The sequence below is a fragment of the Ictalurus furcatus genome, chromosome 4 (assembly GCF_023375685.1).
Source record: "Ictalurus furcatus strain D&B chromosome 4, Billie_1.0, whole genome shotgun sequence".
In the NCBI taxonomy this organism is placed as follows: Eukaryota; Metazoa; Chordata; class Actinopteri; order Siluriformes; family Ictaluridae; genus Ictalurus; species Ictalurus furcatus.
The window spans coordinates 3288057-3313201 of record NC_071258.1 but is presented as its reverse complement, the minus strand read 5'-3'; the positions used below and the strand labels follow the sequence as shown (position 1 = coordinate 3313201).

Here is a 25145-nt window from a genome sequence, read left to right as displayed (position 1 = left end):
GTCTTTTATATGTATATACCCAGCTGTATCCTTATTTTGTTCTTTATAATATCACCTTTACCTGAAGGAGAAAAAAAACGAAAGAAAGAAAGTATATTTACAGAAACGTTTAGTGACGTCAGCGATGACGCGTTACGCCATGGATACGCTTTTCACCTTTTCAACGCTTTTTAACTTTTCATTTCATTAATTTTTTTTTTAATTTTAATAATATTTAAACAAAAAAAAGAAGAATAAAAAACACCAGACGAGTGGAGAGATATACGTTGATGTTACAATAGACAGCAGCTAATATGGTACAACACAGCAATACAAATTAAAAACATATTACACCTCACAGGAAAATATCGATAAAATAACACAAGCCCAGAGTTTTTACAACGTTCTTATTTTTCGAATGCAAAAAAAACCTGAACTAAATACCACTAATGAAAGCCTTCTATTTGTATGTTTACATTTATCTGCGACGTACTGTGCGCTTACTGTCTACGTCATTGCCCTGCGACGTCTAGATAATTCTCTTCCTTTCCCACGTGTGTCTTCTCCCCCCTTAGCTTAAAGTTCTATATATTTACTTTTCTAAATAATGCGGCCGTTAACGGATGAAGAGACGAAAGTAATGTTTGAAAAGCTCTCCAAGTAGTGAGTATAGTAAACATTTTCGCTTTAAAACCGACACCACGTTATAGAGCGCTTATTCGCGAACTAACTAGCTGGTTAACAGCCAATAGCAGAATGTCCAGTAATATTAGAGACGTTAGAAAGCATAAATAGCCTTCAAATCTAATCCCAGTGTTTAATTAGAGTTTATTCGAAGACAGAAGAGAAGCTAAACAGCAAGCTTTAGACAGATTTTATTCTGAAGAAGTTCTGGAGAAGAAGAGAGGACAGAGAGAGCAGAGCAGAAGTTCCTTTGTGATTATATGTTATTATATAGGACTAAACAGAGCAAAATGATTGGCTAAGCTACCTTAACATGTATTATTCACTGATATACATGAGCAAGAGGATGACTAGGATGATGAAGAGCAAGACTGGTTTCAAATCACTGCCAGTGATCTCTTTACTTTAAGTCACTGTGTTCTTGTGTCTGAGAAAGGAGTCATGTATGCATCATGAACGCCTTGAAGTTCTCCCCATCCTGTCCTATAATAATAATAATAGCAGAACATGAGCTCACACAAGTTTGAAGCGAAAACATGTTCGTACAGAAATCAAAGATTGTCACAATCTGACCCCAAATACAACTCCATCAATGAGCTCACTGGTTCTGATGGCTTTAAGAACGATTGTATGATTGATTAATTGTCTGACGTTTTGTTTTCAGCATCGGAGAGAACATTAAGCTTCTTGTGGATAGACCGGATGGGACGTACTGCTTCAGACTGCACCACGATCGCGTGTACTACATCAGGTACACATACAACTGCCTGATGTTTACATTACACTGTTAAATATACCGTTTTAAAGGACTCGATTTATCCTGTTATTGTTTGTCGATCAAGTGAAAAGATACTGAAGTTGGCCACGAATATCTCCCGGGACAAGCTGGTGTCCGTCGGTACGTGTTTCGGGAAGTTCACCAAGACTCGGACGTTTCGGTTGCACATCACGGCTCTGGATTTTCTCGCTCCTTACGCCAAGGTATTAAACACCTCCGTTCACTGTACAGCAGCATTGTAAAGTGTATCGCGTTACACACAGTGTAGTAATTCAGCAGATGAAAGATCGGCTTTTGCCAAGAACGCTCGGATCGAGAAGTGGCCGATATGTCGAGACCGTATGTGTGTGTGTATATGTATGTGTGTGTATATACAGGGTTTTACGGTAACCACCACAGTCATCTGTTTCAGTTAAGCTGTAGAAAAGTGCTTTCTGTGTCTTCTGTACAGTATAAAGTGTGGGTGAAGCCTGGAGCTGAGCAGTCGTTCCTCTACGGCAACCACATCATGAAGTCCGGCTTGGGCAGGATTACAGAAAACACGAATAAGTACCAAGGAATTGTGGTTTACTCGATGGCAGACGTACCACTGGTGAGAACCGTATTGCATCAACGTGTGTGTGTGTGCGTGTGTATATATATGTATATATAATGAATACTTTTCACGTCGGAGGATGTATACTGAGTGTCGTGGTGCTCTACAGGGTTTCGGAGTGGCAGCGAAATCCACACAGGAATGCCGCAAAGTGGATCCCATGGCCATTGTGGCCTTGCACCAGGCTGATGTCGGAGAGTACATCAGAAACGAGGACACGCTCACCTAACACACTCCTGCATCTCACACTGGACTGTCTGGGGTTTTTATATATATATATATATATATATATATAATATGGACATCGTGTCTTTTCAGTCATTTGTTAACGATGATTTGATTGCTGGAGAAAAGCACAAAGCACCCAATAAATACAGTCCCCTCCGAAAGTATTGGAACAGGAAGGCCTTTTCTGTCGTTCTCTCTGTACACCGAAGACATTCGGGTTTGAGAGTAGAAGACGGATACGAGACGACAGATCACAACGGCAGCTTTCGTTTCCTCATATTTACGTCTAGACGTGTTTAAAAATAACTTAAAGCATGGTATCTTTGGTGCAACTAATTTTCAGGTGAGCAAAAGTATAGGAACAGATATGTCTGAAAGTATATAACACTTAATATTTGGGTGCATTTCCTGTGTTTGCAATAATCACATCGAGCCTGAGACTTACTGACATTTGACCAAATTGCTGGGTTTTTTTTGTGATTCTTTTCCAGGCTTTTACCACGGCCTGTTTGAGGAGTTGTTTGTTTCGGGGGAGGGGGGGATGTTAGATTCTCCTTACAGGGAGAATGTCTGGTGATTGAACTTGGCCAGTCTTAAACCTTCCACTTTTCCCCCCTTATAAAGTCCTTTGCTGAGTTGGCAGTGTGTTTTGGATCGTTGTCTTGCTGCATGATGAAGTTCCTACCAATTAGATTGGATGCATTTCTCTGTAAATTGTCAAACAAAATGTTCCTGTCAACTTCCGAATTCACGCTGCTGCTACCATCATGAATTCTATCATCCGTAAAGATTAGTGAGAATGTTCCAGAAGCAGCCATGCTGGCCCAAGCCGTGACACTTCCTCCACCACGTTTCACAGATGAGCTCGTATGTTTGGGATCATGAACAGATCCTTTCTCTATCAATCTGGTAGAGGTTAATCTTGGTTCCAGAACTTTCATGGCTCGTCTCTGTATTTCTTCGCGAATTCCAACACGGCTTTCCGATTCTTACTGCTGACGAGTGGTATGCATGGTCTACAGTTCCGCACTCGAACACATCTAGATGTAAATATGAGGAAACCAAAGCCGAAATTCTAATCTAATCGGCTCACGTTCGTCTTTTGGTCCCGAACACAAATGCCTTCGATGTACAGTGGAAAAATCTTTTTGACTGACCTTGCTATTCCAATACTTTCAAAGGGGACTGTTCATGTACAAGATCTCAATTCTGGCCAAAAAAAAAAAAAAAGTGTTGGCTTTCCTGAACTGTTTGTCTTTTGCAAGTAGTGCAACTGCATCTAGAATTTCAAATGCAGGAATGAAACATTTCATTTCAGGAAAACGTGTGGTTTGTGCTCAGAACTATACACAGAATAGTATAGAAAATGTAAAAAAAAATTAGAATAATAATAAATTCCCCAAACACACACTCTATGTACGTACAATTTCAGTATACGTGATTGTTTACTCTCTATAATGATGACAAATAAATAATGTATTTGGTTGTTTGTTTAATAAAGTCATTGATTATATGCCGTGATCCAGGTAACATCGTGCATTTTCAGCACATACAAATTCATCATCTCTACATCATACACTCATCATCGGAATTATACAGTGCCCTTCATTAATATTGGCACCCTCAGTAAGTATGAGCAAAGGCGGCTGTGAAAATTTTGTCTTTGTTTAACCTCTTGATCAACAAATTCACAAAAATACTCTGCTCTCATGGATAAACAGCTGCAAACACCTGTTTATCAAAAATAAAAATGGTTAAAGATTAGGTGTGCAACAATTATTGGCACCCCTACGAATTCATACGAGAAATATATTTGAAGTATATTCCCATTGATATTAAACCAAAAAATTTGTTAGTACACCTGGGGGACTAGGAACAGAAAATTGCTCAACCATGAAGAAGAACGTGGTGGATAGCGCTTCCTCGGAGTGCGTTACACTGCCCTGTGATGCAGCATGAGGAGCAGTTTGAAGACTGGGGGGGGGGGGGGGGTAATTATGTTGCATTAGAATCAACGTGTGGAAAGGCAGAGCTCTGGATGATGCCGTTTTCGACCTCCGTGTATTCAAAACTACAAAGTTGGAGAGAAAAACCCACAACAAAGAACAAAACATGGACACGCCTTGCTCGCCTTTTCTTAGCAGTGACAAACTGTACAGTCCGTGTTATAGATTCAGCATGTGAATGTTGATTTGATGTCACTTACTGAACTGGGAGGAGCTTAGAGCTGAAGAGAACATCCCAAGTTCCAGTGTTAGGAATGATCATTTGAGGGAGGTTTTGTTTTTTTGTTTTGTTTTTCCCCCCTGGTTAAAGTATGAAGTGACGAGTTACGACGTGGTATTACTCAGAATTTATTCGTGAATGAAATTTAATACATAAATAATAATGATAATAATAATTAAAAAAAACAGCACACGAACACTTCCACATCTGACTTTTGTTTCCCCCATTCTGTCTTCCAACAGCTTTTTAAACTCGAACGAATTTGTTTTGGGGTAAAATAACATTCATTATTCAACATATTTTTAATATTAGCGTGACTGATTCGCTGAGATATACCGACACGCTCATGTCTGACGTCTTCGGTCGATTGTTATCTTTATAAATTAGCATGTTTTTAGGTCACGTGACCGCCTTCCCGGACCTGCGATTGGATGAATCTGAAAAATCACTCACCGTTTAAACAGATATTTCATTGCTTAGACAGGACGTCGGCAGTTAGGAAGCTTCTGAATAATAAAATTTAAAAATTTACATCAGTGAAACGGAAGAACGCTTAAAACCATCTCAAGCCCTTAATTCCGACATCGGAATTACTCACCGTTCGTTCGTGCGTCTTCAGGAACCTCGACGTATTAAATAACACCCTCATGATCTCGTACGCAATGAGGTTAGCTTGATACTGACAGTTGAGTTCGGGATTGAAAAATAAGGAAGAAAAAAAAAAAAAAAAACGTTTAATAGTGCTGAACCTAACAACTTTATTATGCAAAAGAGATTCACATATGAAAGAACAATTATTTAATGACAATTGAAAAAGAACTCCATAATCATTTACACTGTATATTATTATGTAGCCTGTGTTTGCTTTCCAGTTTCCAAGAAGTCTAAATCATTGTCTTTGACTACATCATCATCATCATCATCATCGGACAAAATGGTGATTACACTCATCATGGGGTTTCCAAATTCATCCTAAGATGTCTAATAGATAAACTGCTAAAGCTTTAATATTCCTTTCAAATCTATAATCAACCCCTTGTATACCCCATTTGTATACTGAAGGATAACATACCTGCGGCATGCCTTTCTCAGAGCTCGGCTAGCGCACATCTGTGCCAGATGTTTCTGGAAATCGGCAAGATTCTTTCGCAAAGCAGGTATTATATTAGTGTTAACGTGATAGTCCGTTTTTATTCCTGAAAATAAAACAATTTAAAAGAAGAAAAAAAAAAGATATACATTCTTAAAGACATACATGCTATTAAAAAGTCCTTTAACATTTTTTTTTTTTGACTTAATCAAGGATTGCAAACAGGAAATGGACTCGTTTTTTTGTTTCCACCCAGACAGCATGTTACACATCTTGTATTCCAGCAAACAATCATTTTTAAAACGGCGTCTAAAACATACAGCTGATAAAAACGGGATTCCACAAAGCGCTTTCTTTTTCAACTACTGTAAGATGTGTTCAGGTTCAACGGAGTCGAATGTAATGACCCCGACACCCCTCCCCCCCACCCTTTTTTTAAAAAAATTTTTAAATACAGACATAAAGACTATGCATGAGCGAGACGCCAGGTTAGACGGGATGAGATTGAAAACAGGGACGATAATACGGAAAAGCAACAACACTAATCGGCTCTGTGCGACGTTTCCCAATCCCGCTCCTAGAAATATTCCTCGTTAACGTATCCTACAAGTCCTGGTTTATTACCGAGTCATATAAAAAGTTACGTGTTGCTTAGTAACAAAGTAAAACGTGTTATTTTTGGGAGGTTGCCGTGGTACAAGCAGAATAAAGCAACGTGGAATGCAGTTAAGGGAGAATTAGTTAATCTTACACACCCAAGTATTGATCATGATCCTCTAACAGTGTTCCTTTACAGCGTTTTATTTTACTTTAAGTGAGTTGAGTAAGTGTAAAAAAATAAATAAATAAAGCAAGCGGTTTATTCCTAGTTTATTGTTTTAAACACACAAATCCTGGGTTATTACCGAGTCACTAATATGAAAGATTCGGTAATTACGGTGAAACTAACTGAAGGTGTATAGTTACGAGCGTGAGGGATGAGAGTCTGGACTTTAAGGCTACACCCACAAGCAAGTCAAATAACTGTACTTCAATTAAAGGCTGAAATATCTCTCGTATTCTCAGTCTGAGATTATGCGAATTAACCACGATGGCGTTTTCACTCCCCCCGTAACGCTTTTGTTTTTACCCATCCTTTATCAAGGGTGCCAATAATTACGCAGCCTGTACAGTCTACCAGCATTTCAACATATTAAACTTTCTTTTTTTTTTTTCTTCCTCTGGAAAGCGGAGTGTAATTTTGATGCATAAGCATGTACTGATACTATCTGACTGAATCGATTCGTGAATCGATTCGTTCACTTTCAAAGGTGATTCAGTAAATTTCTTTTAATTCCATTCGATGCAATACACTAAACTGCAAAATGAATTCAGCAATTCAGGCTTCTTTAAGAGATATTCTAACACATTAAAGATATTATTAAGACGCTTGTGTTTTTTTTTTTTTCTTCCTTTGCGAATATCACAGAGCTTGTGAACGCTGCCCGAGTCACTCGTGTAGATGATTCGTTCGCTTTTTGGCATTGAACCTGACGTTCATTTCGATTCGATTTCTTTGCAGATCAATGCAGTTGCATCGGGAGGAGTTCGAGTGTGAAAAACGTATAAATAATTACACGGCTACAACACGTGAGAGATGCGGTTTTGGATGAAATAAATATTAGGTTCTTGTGAACGCAGCACGGTGGGTTAAAATGACTTGGGAGGGAACGGGTTACGAAGCAGAATCAGAGCTAATAGAGAGAGCAGGAGAGAGCGGGAGAGAGAGGGAGAGAGAGGGAGAGAGAGGGAGAGAGAGGGAGAGAGAGGGACTCCACATTTCAAGAGTGTCATGTGCAGAATGAATAACCAATACTGTCACTGTCATGGCACTGAAGAACCCGACGTCCTATTGGGAGAACGACCGGTTGGTCATGTGGTCACATTTAGATGCTCTTTATACTGCATATATCATGAAGATTGTAAGAGAAAGCTTTATAATTAATTAACCCCTTCCCTTGAACTTTATTTATTTACAATACACTACTTCATGGACAGTTTCAGTCGGTTCTTTACGGCGCACGTCGAATCCAACACCGTTCGAAATGCTCTGCGTCTGCTGTATAAACCATCTGCGATAATTCATTCAAGAACCGTCATGATAAAGTCTTAACTGTTGAGGTAAAAGCTCTCGTGAAGACGCAGCCACAGTATTGCTAACATCACGCGATTTCCTTAATCCGACCGTTAGACACACGAGACTACATCCAGCACGGTTCATCAGCTGCTTGGCGAGTTCAGTAAAACGTCGAGAGCGTCCGTTCACGTCACGTCACGTCACGCCACGCCACGAGGTTCTCGTCTGACGTTCTCTTTCTCCGCTTATAACAAGTGTGTGCAAAAACTCATGCGTTATCTCTACAGCATGTTCTCTAATGCAATCTGTCTACATTCATGCCAAGCAACCGCAGCGTTGATCTTGGACGTAGCGTCACGGAAGGTAAACAGTGTCGATAGCTTGTCTAAATATTCAGTGCCATTTACATGAACGGAGAAAAAACAAAAGGACAAAATGTTGTAAAATGAGGTTTAACATGGTCTCTACTATATTAGGAAGTTAAATAAGCTGTCGTTTATGTTTCGTGATTCTAAATCTAGGAATAATTAACATTTTTTAGCAATTTTATTACAGAGTAAATCTTAATGCATATGCAGGTTCCAGAACGTTCTTGGCAAATTAAACGAGACGTATCGATTCGATTGATTGAGATTCATTAAGACATTAATGCTGTTCAAATGAAATTTGAGATTTTTTTTTGTTTGTTTTCAACAAAATACAGAAAAAGAATTCTTTTAAAAACAAAAACATCGCAGCAAAAAAAAAAAAAAAAAAAAAAAAAAATTCTATTCACGGGGTCAGACCCAGCCAAGAGAAGCCAACGTAAAAATGATCCTTCGCTTGAGGTCCAGTGGTTTTAACAGGTAGTTTGTCATATTTAGGCCCTTTTCCTCCACTAGGCCTCAGGTTTATTAGACATTCTCTTCCCCGAGTCCCCGTACCTGCGCCATCGTGCCGTGTGTCCTTTACGCGTGGGGTCTTAACAGGCACGCTGACGTGCGGAGAAACGCGAGCTTGCACGGCTCAGACGGCGAACTCGGAGCCGCCCTTCCGGGCGCGGACCATCAGGAGGCGTCGCAGTCTCAGTCCGGCGAAAGGGTTGAACCACAGAAGAGACGGCGGGCTTCCGAACACAGCCTTCATCCCGTCCCAGCGCACTCGCCGCTCCCACGTCGGCTTCTCGTTCTTCAGCCTCTCGATTTCCTACAGGACAGACAAACCCGCAGATAACTCGACACCGCCGCTGCATCCCACTTCGCCTACTATACGGTCCTAAATAGTATCCGAGATCAGAATTAGTGCGTCCCAGATGTTTCGTAACGAGTCTCCCAAAAGTTCCCGGATGGACTACTATTTCCGGTAGATTTTCGAAATCTGGATCCGTGGACACTTTTTCAGCTAATATTACCCACAACTCCTTGCACGAGTGATGATGGAAGAGGAGGAGGAGTTTCGTGACGCGGGTACACGTTGCGTCCTGATTGGCTGATACAGCGACCGTGCAGGTTAAACGACGGGTTAACACGATTAGAAAGGGAGATGTATAAGGACGCATTTTAGAGGAATACTGAATGAAAAAAGCCGAAACACAACGAGGAGCTTGTTTACGGTGACCGTGTGCGTAACCAGGCAACAGCGTTCTCAACATTATGCGACGTCTTCGTACGTACCGGTACTCGCATCCTCTTTTGCTACACGCTCATAAGAATGTACTTTTATTTCATACTTTCGGTGCGTAGAATACGTAGGCAAACTAGGACGCAGCACAGGAATTAGCCCCGCCCTCCTTTTTGCTTTATTTGTTTATTTTACAAATGAGTGAGTATATAAATTCTCCGTCCGTATTCCTTTGTTACTTTCTCGACCGACTCATCGGCGCAACGACGTGATGGCCAATTACGAGGAGAAACCAAAATTCCCAGGCTTGGGGTCGGACAAAATTCATAACGTCCGTCCGCCTGAATAGTTTAGGAACCCTTGGATTAGGTACCATTGCAATTCACTTCACAAACAGCAGAGGGCACTAAACCACTGCTGCTGCTTTAAAACCTAAACATACCCTCATTAACTCATTTTCCAATCCATCAACTTTGTATTAATACTAAGTATTATTATTAGTAAACCCCCCCCTAAAAGTCCTAGAACATTTCTTTAATGCTCTGAAATTATTATTAGCAGCAGTTTGATGTATGTACATCAGGGTACTCTCATTGTCCAACAGCAGGAGTGATTTATTAGCACTATTTTATGTTTACATACAAACATTTTTTACATAACAACAAAACGCATTCACACTTCACACACGAAAACCAACAAGACGATTAAAAGGTCTTAATGAGGCAGGGTAAAACTAATGACCTTATTAGCCAATTCCTCTACTTAACGGAATATTAATAAAGGAAAATGTCTCATTAGTAATCAGCAGTAGATGTGGTTGTTGTCTAGGTTTAATGAGTGGAACGTCAGCGCGCTGGGGTCTGGTTTGTCCGACTCACCGTCTCGTCGTTGCAGATGGAGTGGATCTGGGTGCCGAACATGACAGCGGTGAAGGTGAGGAAGAGGAGAGCCTCCAGACACAGGAAAATAAGGAGCATGACAGCTACTGGAGGGGAGAAGTCACTACACTCTGTAACATACACAATTACACAGAAATACCGTCATCCGCTTTTCCTTACGATTTATTATAATATACCACGACGTGGTAAAACTCTCCATTCTGATTGGTCGGAAGTAGTGTGCAGCGGTCACTAAAGCACAGGTTTACATATAAACACATGAATATAAAATGAGAATCACTTCCACTATCACTTCCATTGTTAATATGGTGAAGTTTCCTGTAAGGAGAAGTTTATTTAGCATTTATGGAAGGAGTCTCCAGTGTCGGCGCTTAGTAACAGACAGAGGTAAAGCTGTGACTTTACGTTTTCTGACGCAGGAAAAGCTTCACTTCAGAGGGGTTTATGCTTTGTGGTTTCTTTATCAAGGGTGCCAATAATTATGGAGTCTGTACTGTCTCTATCAGCAGTCCAACATTTTAAGCTGTTTTTCTTTTTTTTTTTTAAATCCCTTTGGAGAACGGAGAGTAATTTTGATGCTTTAGCATGCACGTGTCTAACTGAATGAATCGATTCGTGAATCGTGGAAATCGATTGAGAAAATATCCTGGAGGGACTGGATAGCTCCAGGTCACCAACACAGACATCCATTATAGGTTATATGCTTACACAACCACGTTATAATAGTTAATAAGAGTTGTTCCAATAAGAGCTGTCAAATGACACCAGCGCCGCCCCTCTGAGATCTACAGAGCCTGAGGAGAAAGTGCACAGAAGTGGGGCGTTTTAGCCGACTTTGGAGCTCTATTTCTAGTTAAAACGACACCTTAGGCACGGCTACGGAGCTCAGGGATATTTTTAGCAGAATTTATCAAACGTATTTATTTATTTTCTAAGATATGGTGATCCTGTAGTATATTTTGTTTACAATATTAAACCTCTACTCATAGCTATTTTTGATTTACTTCGTTTCATACACACGAAAACGCTCGCTGTTTCGCATCGAATCGCGTCGGTACACACCTACACCCGAAGTATCAGAGGGCTTAACGAGCTGAATAAACGAGAAGGAACAGCTCCCCCTTGTGAGATAACCTAAAGACGGATTTAATCCCGAATCAAGAGCAAATCAATATGAAAATCCTTACCTCCTTCATCAATAAATAATTTGTTCCACCTCATTGAACGCAGCACAGCAATTAGACCTGCCTTTTCAGCAGCTCCTTTATAAACAACTGAAGCATCACATCTCTCTCAGTTTATAATACTTTTTAACACTATGTTGTGAAATACTTGTGAACCTCGAGAATTAGCAGTTCAAGGTGAAATCCATCGATCAAAGTCTGATCTTCACAACACATGTCTGTGGAAGTGTATCACGGCACGAACAAAGGAGATTTCTGAGGACCTCGGGGAAAAAAATAAAAATAAAAAAAAAAAAAAGAGTTGTCGACGCTCATCAGGCAGGAAAAGGTTATAAAACCATCTCTAAAGACTCTGAACTCCACCAATCCACAGTCAGACAGATTGGGTACAAATGGAGGAAATTCAAGACCCCTGTTACCCATCTAAAGACTCAAAGAGCAAGGTGTGTAACTATTAAGGGTTCACAAACTTTCAAGCACCACTGTAGCCTAGCTTACTCTCTAGATTAGATTGATTATAATCAGTAACAACGATAGAAAAAGAAAATCAAGAGAATTTCTGCTGCTTGTATGACACTTTTGTTTTTAGTCACGTTGCAAATTAACATAAATTAACGTTTGCTTGACCCCGGACTGAGAAAAAGCCACCAGAAGACGGTCCAAAAGAAGAATCATTAATACGCTGATGCCTCACCGTTCCACTGGACCTTGACACAGGTGAAGAAGTGGAAACCACTGAGGCAGAGGGCGTGCAGAGAGATGGAAGCGATGTACATCTGCAAAGACATAAGAAGGACACAGTTGCAGGAAAAGGAAAAAATACATTCAATAGATACACAATTAAATCTGAAAATTAAAAAGCCAAGACGGGTTAACTTGAGACAACAACAACAATTGTTTCTCCCATATAGCCTTGGATCAAAACTTTTGTTTCTGGACGCTTCGTCTATTGTAAACGAAGACGTTTTTACAAACCCTTACCTCACTGTGACTGGTCCTAATCTTACAAAGCATTTCGATAACAAAAAACCCCATCAAAGCGATCGCGCACGGCCGCAAAACAAACATTCAAATATTTGTCAGTCCTGTTGCGTAACCAGCATTTGACTAGCACGCGCTGCTCAGGAGGAAGACATCAACCAAAAACACGAGAATCGGAAAAAGCAAGTTTATCCCCTGCTTACAGTGAACAGCACAAAGTATCGCTGGTTGTTTTCTCCAACGCAGTTGTTCACCCAGGGACAATGATGATCCATTTTCCTGATGCATCTCTTGCAGATGCTGGAACAGATACAAAGAAAAAAAAATAATAAAACGACAGCTTTAATAATAAAATTGCGTAACGATGCACAAAAGGTTTGGATGCAAATGCAGGTTAGCAATAATCAAACAAGCTAGGGGGGGGGGGGGATCAGAAGCGAGACTTCACTGGAGAATGCTGGAACGTCCGGGTTATTTAAAGCAACGATTCTCAAACTCTATGTAAATGTGTACTAGGGTTGTGACGGTACCAAAATTTCAGTAGTCGGTACCAATACCAGTAAAATTCCACGGTACTCGGTACCAATTTCTATACCAAAGCAAAACACAAAAACATGCTAATTAAACAACACACTATTTCATTAACACAGTTAAGGACTTTTGACAACCCTAATGTGTACAATAATATTTATAATCAGATTTATTAAAGCTACAGAGCTTTCGTTCCAATTTGTTTTGGACTTATAAAGGTTAAGCAAATCAACCTAATGACTATAAATACAAGATAACGCATATAAAAAAGAAAACCTTTGGTTATGCTCAGAAAGGTTTCCACCTGGGGATCCCCTCCTAAACGGTGTTGTTCAGTGTATACTAAAACATTAATTACATCACGTGACGACGTCTCGTCCGGTCACGCCTCACCTGCAGTGATGAGCTCTCTCTGGTTTGATGCTGCAGCATTTAGGGCACTTGTAAATGACTTCCCCTGGTTTCAGCTGTAGACTGTCCATGTATTCCTTAGTAGCATTTCCTTTCGGAACAGCTCCCTAACAGACACAACACTCTCAGTGAGGGGAGGGGGAAAACGGGAACGAAAAACAATCCAGGACCTGGGATGTATGGAAAAACAATCCTGAAAGGGTGAGAAATATACAAGAAATATTAACAGCTGGTTAAGGAGTCGGTCACGATTTTTCTGGTTAAAACACAGCCGTAATATTACCAACGAGAGAGAGAGAGGAAAAAAAAAAAAAGGAGAGACTAGCGAGGGAAGGCCATTTACAGCTGCTAGGACGTAAGTGATAACAGGAACCAGCCTGTTTCGTGGTCGTTCCACAGCATGGAAAGAATTTGAAATGGATCAAATAAAAAGCATGACGTGTCATATCTATCTATCTATCTATATCTATCTCTATATCTAATATATATATATATATATATATATATATATATATATATATATATATATATATATATATATATATATATATATAAAAACTTCATTCTTGGCAAATTGCTGTGGTATAAGAGGAATAAAACACTACAGGACTATAGGGTTGGTTTGTTTGTGGTTTAAAGAGGAGCCATTCCAGCTTCTACGGCTATTTTCCTGCCGGGAAATGTCTAAGGGACTCTATATAAAAGGTTTATTCAAATCTATTTTTCTTCAAAACTCCAAAAATCGCATTAGGTTTGACTTTGTGAAAATTCCTTCCAGAGAGCTGACTGAATATAAAAGGTTTCTCACGAGGCCAAGTCTAATAAAACGTGTCAAGGATAAAGGATTCTGACTTCATGGAGTTTGTTCATGGTGCATTGGTCCCACGCAGTCTGCTGTTTATTGTTCATGTATGAGTTTATAATGGGTTTGAGGTCAGTATAAATAAATAAATAAATAAATAAATAAATAAATAAATAATCGACATCGTGGTGGGAAGCGTTCATCACACCATCAGGTCGTCGATTATTTTCCTTTAACGGCGCAGTCCCAGGTGTTTTATTCCTTACGCACTGAACGACTTCAGTGAACGAGTTTTAATTCAAGATCACAGCCATGAAGTTTAGAATCAAATCTGAATATGATCTGAAATGAGATCATGAAATCAATAATCATGATACTAAAATACAACTATGAGTTCATTGCTTCACGTTAAAACGCGGACCAGAGTGTTGTGAATTAACACGTGATTCACATTTTGTTCTATATTTAAAAAAAAAAAAAAAAAAAAGTACAATAAAGGCTGTCTTTCGATTTTTTCTATACATTTTTCTCCGCATCATGCTCAGCTTCATGAAGGTCAACTACGGTCATGTGACCTGAGCTCAGACAACGTTCCAGGCCCAGGAAAGCACATGATAATTTAGGAACGTGTGTTTGAGTGCACCTTTATCAGTGTTGCATATAATATACACTTGACTAACACTTCACATAAGAAACATTACACTTTTTTTTGTTGTTCTGAGCGGTCAAATATAATTATTGCATGTGACTCTCGCTCCGTCTCTCTCTCTCTGTCTGTCTGTCTGTCTGTCTCTCTGTGTACACGAGCGAGCAGCCGGTATTATTCTCCGTTTTTAATAGCCCTCACTGCCGAGTAAACAGCGCGGTTGCTTTTAAAGCACATCTGATAAACCGTGGTCGCCCTGTGGAACCCGTATCGTATAATCTAACCCACGTTGTGCTTCAGTAACTATGCAAAACCTCCCTTCTCTGACTACAGAGAGAAACACAGAGAGGTGAACCCGAGGAGCACGTTTTCATGATGCGGGAGTTTAGAATTGCAAATGCGTTCGGCCCTGCCCCTGTCGTTCTCCCTCGGCTTTACACCGCTTTAAACCTAAAAAACAATGCATGCGGAATTTTTGTGTTCAATATTACGGTCATTAAAACGTCGTGTGAATATGCGTACGCAAATAAGGATTTTTATAGCGTTGTTTATAGGTAACCTACGTGACCTTCTACACCTACTTAGAAAACGTTCAGTCAAAGCAACCACGGACCCTTTAACTATAAATAAATAAATAAATAAGAAAAAAATTTAAATATTTAAAAAAAAAAAAAAAAAAAACAGACAAAAAGAGGACGTTACTTAAGCGTGATTAAGTTTAAATGATTATTACATCTCACGCAATATATATATTACACACACATACATACATACATACGTACATATAGCGTGATACGCAGACGGACCGAGAGCCTCGTATTGAACGATACGTTTTGATACGCTGCATCGTTACACCCTTATTAGGCTCCGTTATTTAAAACCTTTCGCTCTCTAGGGGAGCGACTTTCCCCTCACAGAACCCGTTCTTATTTAAATGGTCGTTAAACGGAGGCCGATATTATTTACAGGTGTACGTTCTTTTGAGTTTTGAGTTTTAATTCCACTGACCAGTTACGGGGTATCCGCAGGTATCAGCACTTCAAATAACACCGTATTCAAGACATTTCCAAAACATTTTAAAGACCTGCACGTCACTTCAGTCATACTACACGATACATCAGATTGTGTCCATGCATATAATGTACATTCATTTCTGGGTTTAAGTAAACTATAGCGAGGTAAACTTCTATAGAGGTAGATGGGAGACCAGGGCAAATATCCTTTTAGGGTTACCATTTGCTCCTACAGTGAACTAAATAAATATATAAATAAATAAATACAGTATTTCCTTTCCAAGAGAGGAAAAACCTATAGAGAGATGGATTACGGCAGTCAGAAGAGAGAAAGATGTTAAATTTACCATCATTCCCTCAGCAGCTTTTTTTTTTCAGTGTTTTTTTTGTCATTTTATGCCAGGGTAATGTAAGAAGTAGTGTTATAAAATGTACAGAAATCTTTGTAAATAAGAAAATGTACATATTTTAAAAACTTTGCTATTTTGTATTATTACTACTGCACTGAATAATATTTAATAATAATAATGATACAGTTTATTTGGGGTTTTATTCTGAGTTACAAGCTTTAGTCGAACTCAACATTATTTACTATTTACTAGACATTTTAAACCGAGGCCGTGAATCTTACCGGATCAGTCAGCATGGTGCGCAGGTGCGAAGCTAGTGCCAGCACGGCCAAGAAGTTGAACGCCACGCCGTTGATGAGCGAGTACCAGAAGCTTTTGGAGGGCAGAAGCATGACGAAGTTCACCACGAATTCTGCATACATGACTAGAAACCAGGTCATGGAGGCGCACACCATGCCGCAGCCATCCTGGATGAACCAGACCCGGCCCACGGTCACCTCCTCCTCCCCGCTGGACAGCAAGGGATGGTGCTGCTCCACATCGCGCAGCCGGTGCCCTGAAGTCTGCATTCTGCTCTACCTGGAGTAGCCATGATGATAAAACGAGCTTTAGTTGGATGCTCGATTCCGACTGGTCAAAAAGTGTCGATTCATTTTCTAGAACAGCAGTTTTGAGACTAGTTCCAGCTGCAAGGTGTACGTTAACGTGCTCATTCTAATACGGTGTCGTTGCTATAGTAACGGCTAATTCACAGGGACTTGTACGGCAAATGCATCGTGTAAAATAAATGACAGTAAATTTGGAACCACAACATCAGACCCATAGTCACGAGGGCGAGACCAAAGGCAAGACGGCAAAGCCAAAAATACAAAGGCAAAGCCACGAGGGCAAAGCCGAAACACCAGAGGGCAAAACCAAAAATACGAAGGCAAGACCAAAGTCCAGATGGGTAAAACCAAGGACAAGACAGACAAAATCAAAAATATGAAGGAAACATCAAACACACGAGGGCAAAGCCAAAAACATGGAGGCAAATTTGGTAACATGACAGGAAAACACATTTTTGGTTTTGTTGTCACGTTTCCATATTTGCAGCTTGTGTTTTGGTACTGTGTTTTATATTTGCCCTAAATATGTCATTTGAAGTTAAGAGTCAACGGGGATTTGCTCTCATACGCCCTAAAAGAGAGAGAGGGAGGGGGAGAGAGAGAAAGAGAGCGAGAGAGTGAGGGGGGCGAGAGAGAGAGAGGGGGGGGGGTGTATTATTTTCAAAAGGTTGCTTAATATAAAGCTGACGTTAAGCCTAATTTTTTTTCGACCAAGCTAAAGGCTTTTAGACTTTTCAAACCCGAAAATTCCAAACCCAACACCCCTCATCATAATCTATTCCCATTATTCTCAAGTGCAAACGTCTGTGGTCAAAATTATTAAAAAAAAAAAAAAAAAAAAAAAAGAGTTTGAAGCAGAAGTTTATTACTATTATTATTTTAATTTTTTAATGAACAAATGAATAAATAATATCGGGATTACCTCAGAGAGAGGACCTCACACTGACATGATGAGCTGGAGAGAAGATACAAGGCCACATCCAAAGGGTTAACCTACACACACACACACACACACACACACAGAGAGAGGTTTCTCTTTCCATGTGAGGACCTTCCATTGACAATTATTAGTGCAGTTAATTTAAATAAATTGTTAAAATGTATTTCGAATTGTTTAAAACATACACAGCTCAATTCAGGACATTTCGGAGTTTTATTTAAGAGATGGTTCTTTGCTAGCTGCCATTACAGTTACACTTCGCTTACTAAGACTGATGTTTGAATTAGCTAGCTAGCTGGTTTATTAGTTTTAATATATGTATAAATAAACAAACAAACAAAAATGAATATTCACCATCATAATGCACATTCGATATATAAACAGCTAGAATACCCAGCTAGCAGCTAATCGACCAATTGACAATGAAGCAACCAAACAGCTAATCCTGCTATCTAATTCCAAATAGTATTGTACTCCCTACATGTGTACACTACAGAGGGGTCAAATAAAATGGCTTCCGCACTCGATGTAGTGCACTACTATACGACCAATGGAAGCCATTTGAGACTGAGCCGAGGACTAAATCACGGTTTATATTCAAACACTACGGTGAAACTGACAGCGTTAAGTTGACGTTATAAAGAGTGAAAAATAATAGTAAAATCAAAATAGACATAATGGTTCTTTTCTAGATATGTATCCGGACGTGGATATATATTATGTTAGCGACGAAGCTAGCTATAAGCTATCTATAGTGACAGGATACCCGATGCTCTCTGGCATGTATGCGCTCGCGCTCTCTCTCATGTGTATCGTTTGCTTACCGAAATAATTCCCCCAACGGCTGTTTTCCCAAATCTGCGTAAGTGGAGTGTACACACCCGATTTCATTATTAAACCCAGCCAGGGGAAAAAAAAGTCCCTCCTATTCTAAGCGGATATTTTGAAAAACGAGTAGAAACAAGAAGCACCCACTTCCGGGTTGCTCTCGCTGGTCTACTCTTCTTCTTCCCTCCTTCCTTAGGATGAACAGCGCGATACTGCCATCTACAGGCCTTTTATAGATACAGCACCAGCTATGATGGTTTAAAACAGTGTTTCTGAAAGTAAAGTCTGTCTTTTTTTCTGAATGTATTCTTTGTACGAAAGTATTATTTGTGTTTAATTTGATCTATTAGTTATTTTTTCCTTCGATATCAACGAAATCTCGTTTCTGATGCACGATCTCGTTGATCTCGCGATACGTCAGACATACCAGAAGTTTGGGGTTCCCATGACTGATGTCATTTTTAAACGAAAAATAAGATTTTATATTAATTTAGCAATGCTGTAAATAGTATAAGTCAAGAAACTCTGCAGTAGCTGATAGTTTAGTGTTCAGAATTGTTCCTGAAGCGTTTAAATTAAATTTCTCTTTAAAAAAAATCTATATCTTTATTGGGCCTCGACTGCAGGTGTATAATAAACTCAGGTAGGCTCAGACAGTCAAACCTACTTGCAGGAGATCTGTTGCTTTGTGTGTGTGTGTGTGTGTGTGTGTGTGTGTGTGTGTGTGTGTGTGTGTGTGTGTGTGTGTGTGTTCATTTGGAAGTCAAATTATTTGCTTTGCAAAACAAAGCAGTGACCTGAGGTATCTACTGGAAACTCTGTTCAAGAATGTTCCTAAATGTGTTTAAGCATTTGAGATTATCTTTACACACACACACACACACACACACACACACATTTGATTTATCTTATAAATTATATATATATATATATATATATATATATATATATATATATATATATATATATATATATATATATAATAGTAGGTTTGTAGGTTTATAATGTTTAAGAATTGGCCTATACGATGGGGAAATAATTTCTATATGGTTCAATTCAATTATTCAATTCAAACCTTATTGTTTTCCCAAATTTGCAGCTGAATGACCCGAAGAAGAACCAACACATTAAGCACAAACAATCACATAAACATGAGTACAAAAGTTAACACAATCTACTAAATACCAGCCCCAGCACCGCCATTTCTCATAGGATCTCACTTGTAATGCTGAATGTTTGATGTTTAAATAAGAAAGGAGAAATAAAAGACACTCTGAAATGCCTAGTTTTTTTCCGGCACTTGCTCTAATATCGATAGCGAGGGTCAAATTCATAAAGCGGGGTCTGATTACTCGTATCGTTTTACATGCCATGCTATTTATATATTAGTCAAGCTGAGCTAGCATATTCTGTGACAATCCAAACTGTTAAAATAGGTATAATAAAACTGCAATAAATAATAATAAAAAAGTGTCATCATATTATGGCTAAAGCTTAACCCTTATACTGTTGGAACCCCCAACCTTTCAGCCTGGTCTGAGCAACTACCAAAACACAGGCTGAACTGCTAGAAAAATGAATTACTACTGCTAATGCGAGATCATAGACGGGTGATTTTTAAGAAAATAACACAACAGTGACTTAATTAGAAAAGCTTCAACGTTTACTGTTCAATCCGTTCAAGTAATAACGAAGCTAGACTACTAGATCATCTGCTAGTTTGACCAGCTCGGCCTGTGCTTTGGCTGCTGGAAGCTGGATTTTTGTACATTTTAATTTGAAATTTTTTTCAATAATGGAAGTAATTCAAAGAGAAAACGCCTTCATTTAAATGTACATACCCTTATTTTCCACTTGGTGGAGCTACCAAGCTATAACTGATTTGTAAAAACCTAAAAGTTGAGAACATGCTGCTAGCACTGTATGGGCAGTGGTGGTTTGACAGTTAAGGCTCTGGGTTACTGATCAGAAGGTCGGGGGTTTCAAGTCCCAGCACTGCCAAACTGCCCCTGTTGGGCCCTTGAGCAAGGCCCTTAACCCTGTCTGCTCCAGGGGGCGCTGTATCATGGCTGACCCTGCGCTCTGACCCCAACTTCCTGGCATGTGAAGAAAGGATTTCACTGTGTACATGTGACCAATAAAGACTCATTATCAATTAATGATTCAAAAATATAAGATACCGGCTGTTTTTAAGACCACAAATATGAACATTTGTAACATAGAACACACACACACAGGGAAGTTCACGAGTCCCTCAGACATGTTTTTGGGAGGTCGGAGGAAACCGGAGAACCCAGAGGAAACCCACACAGACACAGGAAGAACATGTGAAACTCCATGCATAAAGTAGGAGGCGAGAACGAACCACCGTGCTAGCCAGTCCTGTTTTTGTTTAGATATAACTCTGCAACATGTGACTTATGTCCCTTACGTCAGTGTTCTTACTGATCAAAATATAGCAATGAGTTCAATTTGGGAGCCAAATTATCCACCCCACTTTCTCTCTCTCTGTCTCTGTCTCTCTGTCTCTCTCTGTCTGTGTGTGTGTCTCTCTCTGTCCCTCTCTATATCTATCTCTCTCTATCTATCTATCTCTCTCTGTCTCTCTGTGTGTGTGTCTCTCTCTGTCTGACTCTCTCTCTGTCTGACTCTCTCTCTGTCTCTCTCTCTATCTCTGTCTCTCTCTGTCTCTCTCTCTGTCTCTCTCTCTCTCTCTCTCTCTCTGTGTCTCTGTGTCTCTCTCTCTGTCTGTCTCTCTCTCCGTCTCTCTCTCTCTGTGTGTATCTCTCTCTCTGTCTCTCTCTATCTCTCTGTGTGTGTCTCTCTCTGTCTGTCTATCTCTGTCTCTCTCTCTGTCTGTCTCTGTCTCTCTCTGTGTGTCTCTGTGTCTCTCTCTCTGTCTCTCTCTCTCTCTCTCTCTCTCTCTCTGTCTCTATCTCTCTGTGTGTGTCTCTCTCTCTGTCTGTCTCTCTCTGTCTGTCTATTTCTGTCTCTCTCTCTCTCTGTCTCTCTCTGTCTGTCTGTCTCTCTCTCTCTGTGTGTGTCTCTGTGTCTCTCTCTCTGTCTCTCTCTCTCTCGCTCTCTCTCTCTCTGTGTCTGTGTCCCTCTCTCTGTCTCTGTCTCTCTCTCTCTCTCTCTCTCTCGCTCTCTGTCTCTCTCTATCTCTCTGTGTGTGTCTCTCTCTCTGTCTGTCTCTCTCTGTCTCTCTCTCTCTGTCTATCTCTGTCTCTCTCTCTGTCTCTGTCTCTCTCTCTCTCTCTCTGTGTGTGTGTGTCTCTGTGTCTCTCTCTGTCTCTCTCTCTCTCTCTCTCCCTCTCTCTCTGTGTCTCTGTGTGTGTCTCTCCCTCTCTCTGTGCCATGCATGTGCATGAGGTCACCCTGAGGATTTACACACGATAAACCGTGGCCTGGCAGTTGCTCACTTTTTTCGAGTTAAAAACATGCATTAGCAATCCGCTAAAGCAGATTAAAGGCTGAAGAGTCCTTTCTCAGACTGCCACTCTCGATTACTCCGGGATGGACACTCAGTCCGAACGCTAAACTGCTTCCTTAAAGACATACACTCCCAGATATCCTGCCAGTGTTCCATCATTTCTCACTGCATTAAAGCTTCCTGTCCCTCTTTAGAGATTAGCGACAGACTGGTGGAGGGAATTAGAGAATTTATCACATTTTCACAAGCAGTGACAATGATAATGATGATGCTGACCATGATGTTCTCATCACTGATTCAGATCTGGCACTTTCGCCAGTCGCAGCTGTCAACATCCGTGGCATACATTTGGTCTGCTAGATAACTGATTTTAAATGCTCCGCTCTGCATAATGCATTCCTCCAACAAATACACTTTCCAAAATGTCCTTTTGTACAGAGACATTCACTTTGAACCCTCTTACCATGTAATAAACGTGCTTCACGTTTGCTTTTGAATAAATTATATAAAAAGACCGCATGTGGAAAGAGGTCCTCTACCCCATGGCGATAGATCAATATCTCAGCTTGTTATAGTCATCCGTTTTCATTTAATTGCAGCCATAGGAGCAGCGTGCACATTATAAAACACTGCAAGGGACATCGCATTGTAGATGAAGTGTAAGTGAAGTAAAATAGCGTGACTTTCAGTTAGCCAGAGAGTCCTTCAGTGCACAGGAAGTCAGTAGAAGAGTGCAGGACTCTTCTAATACCTTATTACTCATTACTGTATATAATACATTAAAACCACTGACAGGTGAAGTGAATACTGTTGATTATCTCGTTACAGTGGCACCTGTCAATGGGTGGGAAACATACAGTATTAGGCACAATCGGTTCTCAAAGTTGATGTGTTGGAAGCAGGAAAAATGGGCAAGCGTATAGATCTGACAAGGCGGAAACTGCGATGGTTAGACGACTGGGTCAGATGAAGTATTTATTTATTTATTTATTTATTTATTTTTACATGTGACGATTCACTCAAATGCTAAATATTTGATGTGTCATGAATGCTAATTAATTAAACAAACAAACAAACAAAAAAAAAAAACACCCCAGCCATTAAGTGGTTGCATAAGTATTGACCCCTCTGTGTCAGTGCTTGGTAGAATCCTCTTTGGCTGTAATTCCAGCTGCAAGTCTTCCTGGAAATATCTCTCAGCTTCGTACGTATGGATCCCGATATACTCTATTCCTCAAGGCCTATCAAATAAACAGGGATTTAGTTTCTTCTGCCTCCTCTAGGCAGAGTCACACTTCTTTTAGCGCCACATCCTTATAATGGATTTAATGATGCTCTAGAGGATGTTTAAAGAGTTGGATTTTTTTTTTTTTTTTTTTATAACCAAATAGTTTTTTCGAGAACACATGTGATGTCCCGGACGTTTTACTATGTCCTTGGTCTTCATGATGCTGTCTGTTTATTCTCTATCAAACTCTGAGGCCTTCCAGGAACATTTATACTGGGTCCACGTGATGCTTTAAGTGCTTTAAGTGTAATTATCTGACTAATACGATTATTTTTGAAACATTAAACATTACCTTACATAGGGTGGTTTTTTCCCCCCAAAATAAAATTATGAGCTGACTGTAAGTGCAGAGAAAATGACAAAATGCTATCTTAAACATGGAATAAAGATATCTTATGACATAATGGCACACACACACACACACACACACACACACACACACACACTGTCTGGTATACAGTTCTTCTGTGGTTACCGCTTGGATTGTCTTTTTTTCAAACTGAAATATGAAGAAATGACCAGTTGCAATTTTTAGTCTGTGTACAGTGGCCCTTCTGCTGTCATGTGACCCGTCTGGGATGAAACTGGAAAAGGAGAGTTGGATCAAGTGAATGGAGAAGGGAGGAGGTAGGAGGAGGGAGGACGAGGAGGAGAGCCTGGGATTGTCACTGTCACCCTCTGTTGTCTGCTTGCTGGGGGTGAAGATGTGATTGGATTAGCGCTTAAACTGGAAGCGGCAGATGCCGTCGCTCCTTTAGGATGATCAGGGTTTAGTAGGTAAAGCTCCCAATCCAGACGAGGAGGTTTATTTAAAGGAAAAGGTACAGAGCCGGCTGCGAAGTCATCCACATCACCAGGTTATTCTTAGCATACAGTTAACCCGTGACTTATTATAGGGTCTTGTACATGACAACAGTCTACATCATGTAGATGTAAAGTCTTAAAAAAAAGTCTTCTTTTTCCTCAAAGTAGGAATAACACATTCATAACGACTGTATAGATCTTTTATCGAGCAATGCTGGAGGATTTTATGCACTACGTGACTTTATATTTACATAAAAACAGCATAGAGAGGAACCTCGATTATCATTATAGGTGACTGATTTTTGATTTATATCATATCTTAGTTTATATGTTTGTTTTTACTTACACCAGAATATTTGAGATGTTTTAAAACTGTCTGCCTTGCATCGTACCATTTGGGAATTTTATTTACTGTGTCTCTAGATCATATAGGAACATAGAAACGGGTCGATTTTGTTATAAACACTCTTATGAAGCACTAACGTCAACTTTCTACAACATTACTTGCATACTACTTACTACATACTACATACATACTGCAACTACAAGCCAGATGTCAGCAAAACGTGTCATTTTCATGTCCTCAAACTAGTGAAATACAATCGTGCGTTTATAACACGCTTATGAAGCACAAATGTCAACTTTATTTATTTATGTATGTATGTATGTATGTATGTATGTATGTATGTATTAAGCCCATATGTCAATCAAATGTATAATATTCATGTTCACAAACTAAAGTGGAAATCAACTTTGCATTTATAACACTCTTACGAAGCACTAATGTCTACTTTCTACAACATTACCGACATACAACTTACTACACACTACATATACAGTATACTACAACTACAAGCCGAATGTCAGCAAAACGAATCATTTTCATGTCCGTAAACTAAAGTGAAATTTCATTCTGTGTTTATAACACTCTTATGAAGCACGAAGGTCAAGTTTAGATATCGATTTATTGATTTATTGCTTTATTTAAGAAGCAACCAAATGTATCATTTTCGGCTTCACAAACTGAAGCGAAAACAATTGAACATTTATAACACTCTCATGAAGCACTAATGTCTACTTTCCACAACTTTCCTCCCTTAAGAAACATACAGTATGTCAGCTACATTTACGT

General features: G+C 39.7%; 2 protein-coding genes across 2 annotated transcripts; one reads left to right on the top strand and one right to left on the bottom strand.

Annotated features, from left to right (window-relative positions):
• The first annotated feature begins 508 nt into the window (after positions 1–508).
• nip7 (NIP7 nucleolar pre-rRNA processing protein) lies at positions 509–3749 on the top strand. Its single transcript, XM_053622555.1, has 5 exons — positions 509–642; positions 1328–1414; positions 1506–1644; positions 1893–2033; positions 2146–3749. Exons 1-5 carry the CDS (start codon positions 587–589, stop codon positions 2263–2265), a joined length of 543 nt encoding a protein of 180 aa, XP_053478530.1. The 5' UTR covers positions 509–586; the 3' UTR covers positions 2266–3749.
• A 76-nt stretch (positions 3750–3825) lies between these two features.
• zdhhc7 (zinc finger DHHC-type palmitoyltransferase 7) lies at positions 3826–18662 on the bottom strand. The gene is made up of 8 exons (XM_053622554.1): positions 18485–18662; positions 17643–17713; positions 16394–16691; positions 13284–13408; positions 12563–12659; positions 12073–12154; positions 10174–10304; positions 3826–8881 (listed from the first exon to the last, which is right to left on the bottom strand). The coding sequence occupies exons 3-8, from the start codon at positions 16679–16681 to the stop codon at positions 8702–8704; spliced, it is 903 nt and encodes a 300-aa protein (XP_053478529.1). The 5' UTR covers positions 16682–16691; positions 17643–17713; positions 18485–18662; the 3' UTR covers positions 3826–8701.
• Between the last annotated feature and the right edge of the window lie 6483 nt (positions 18663–25145).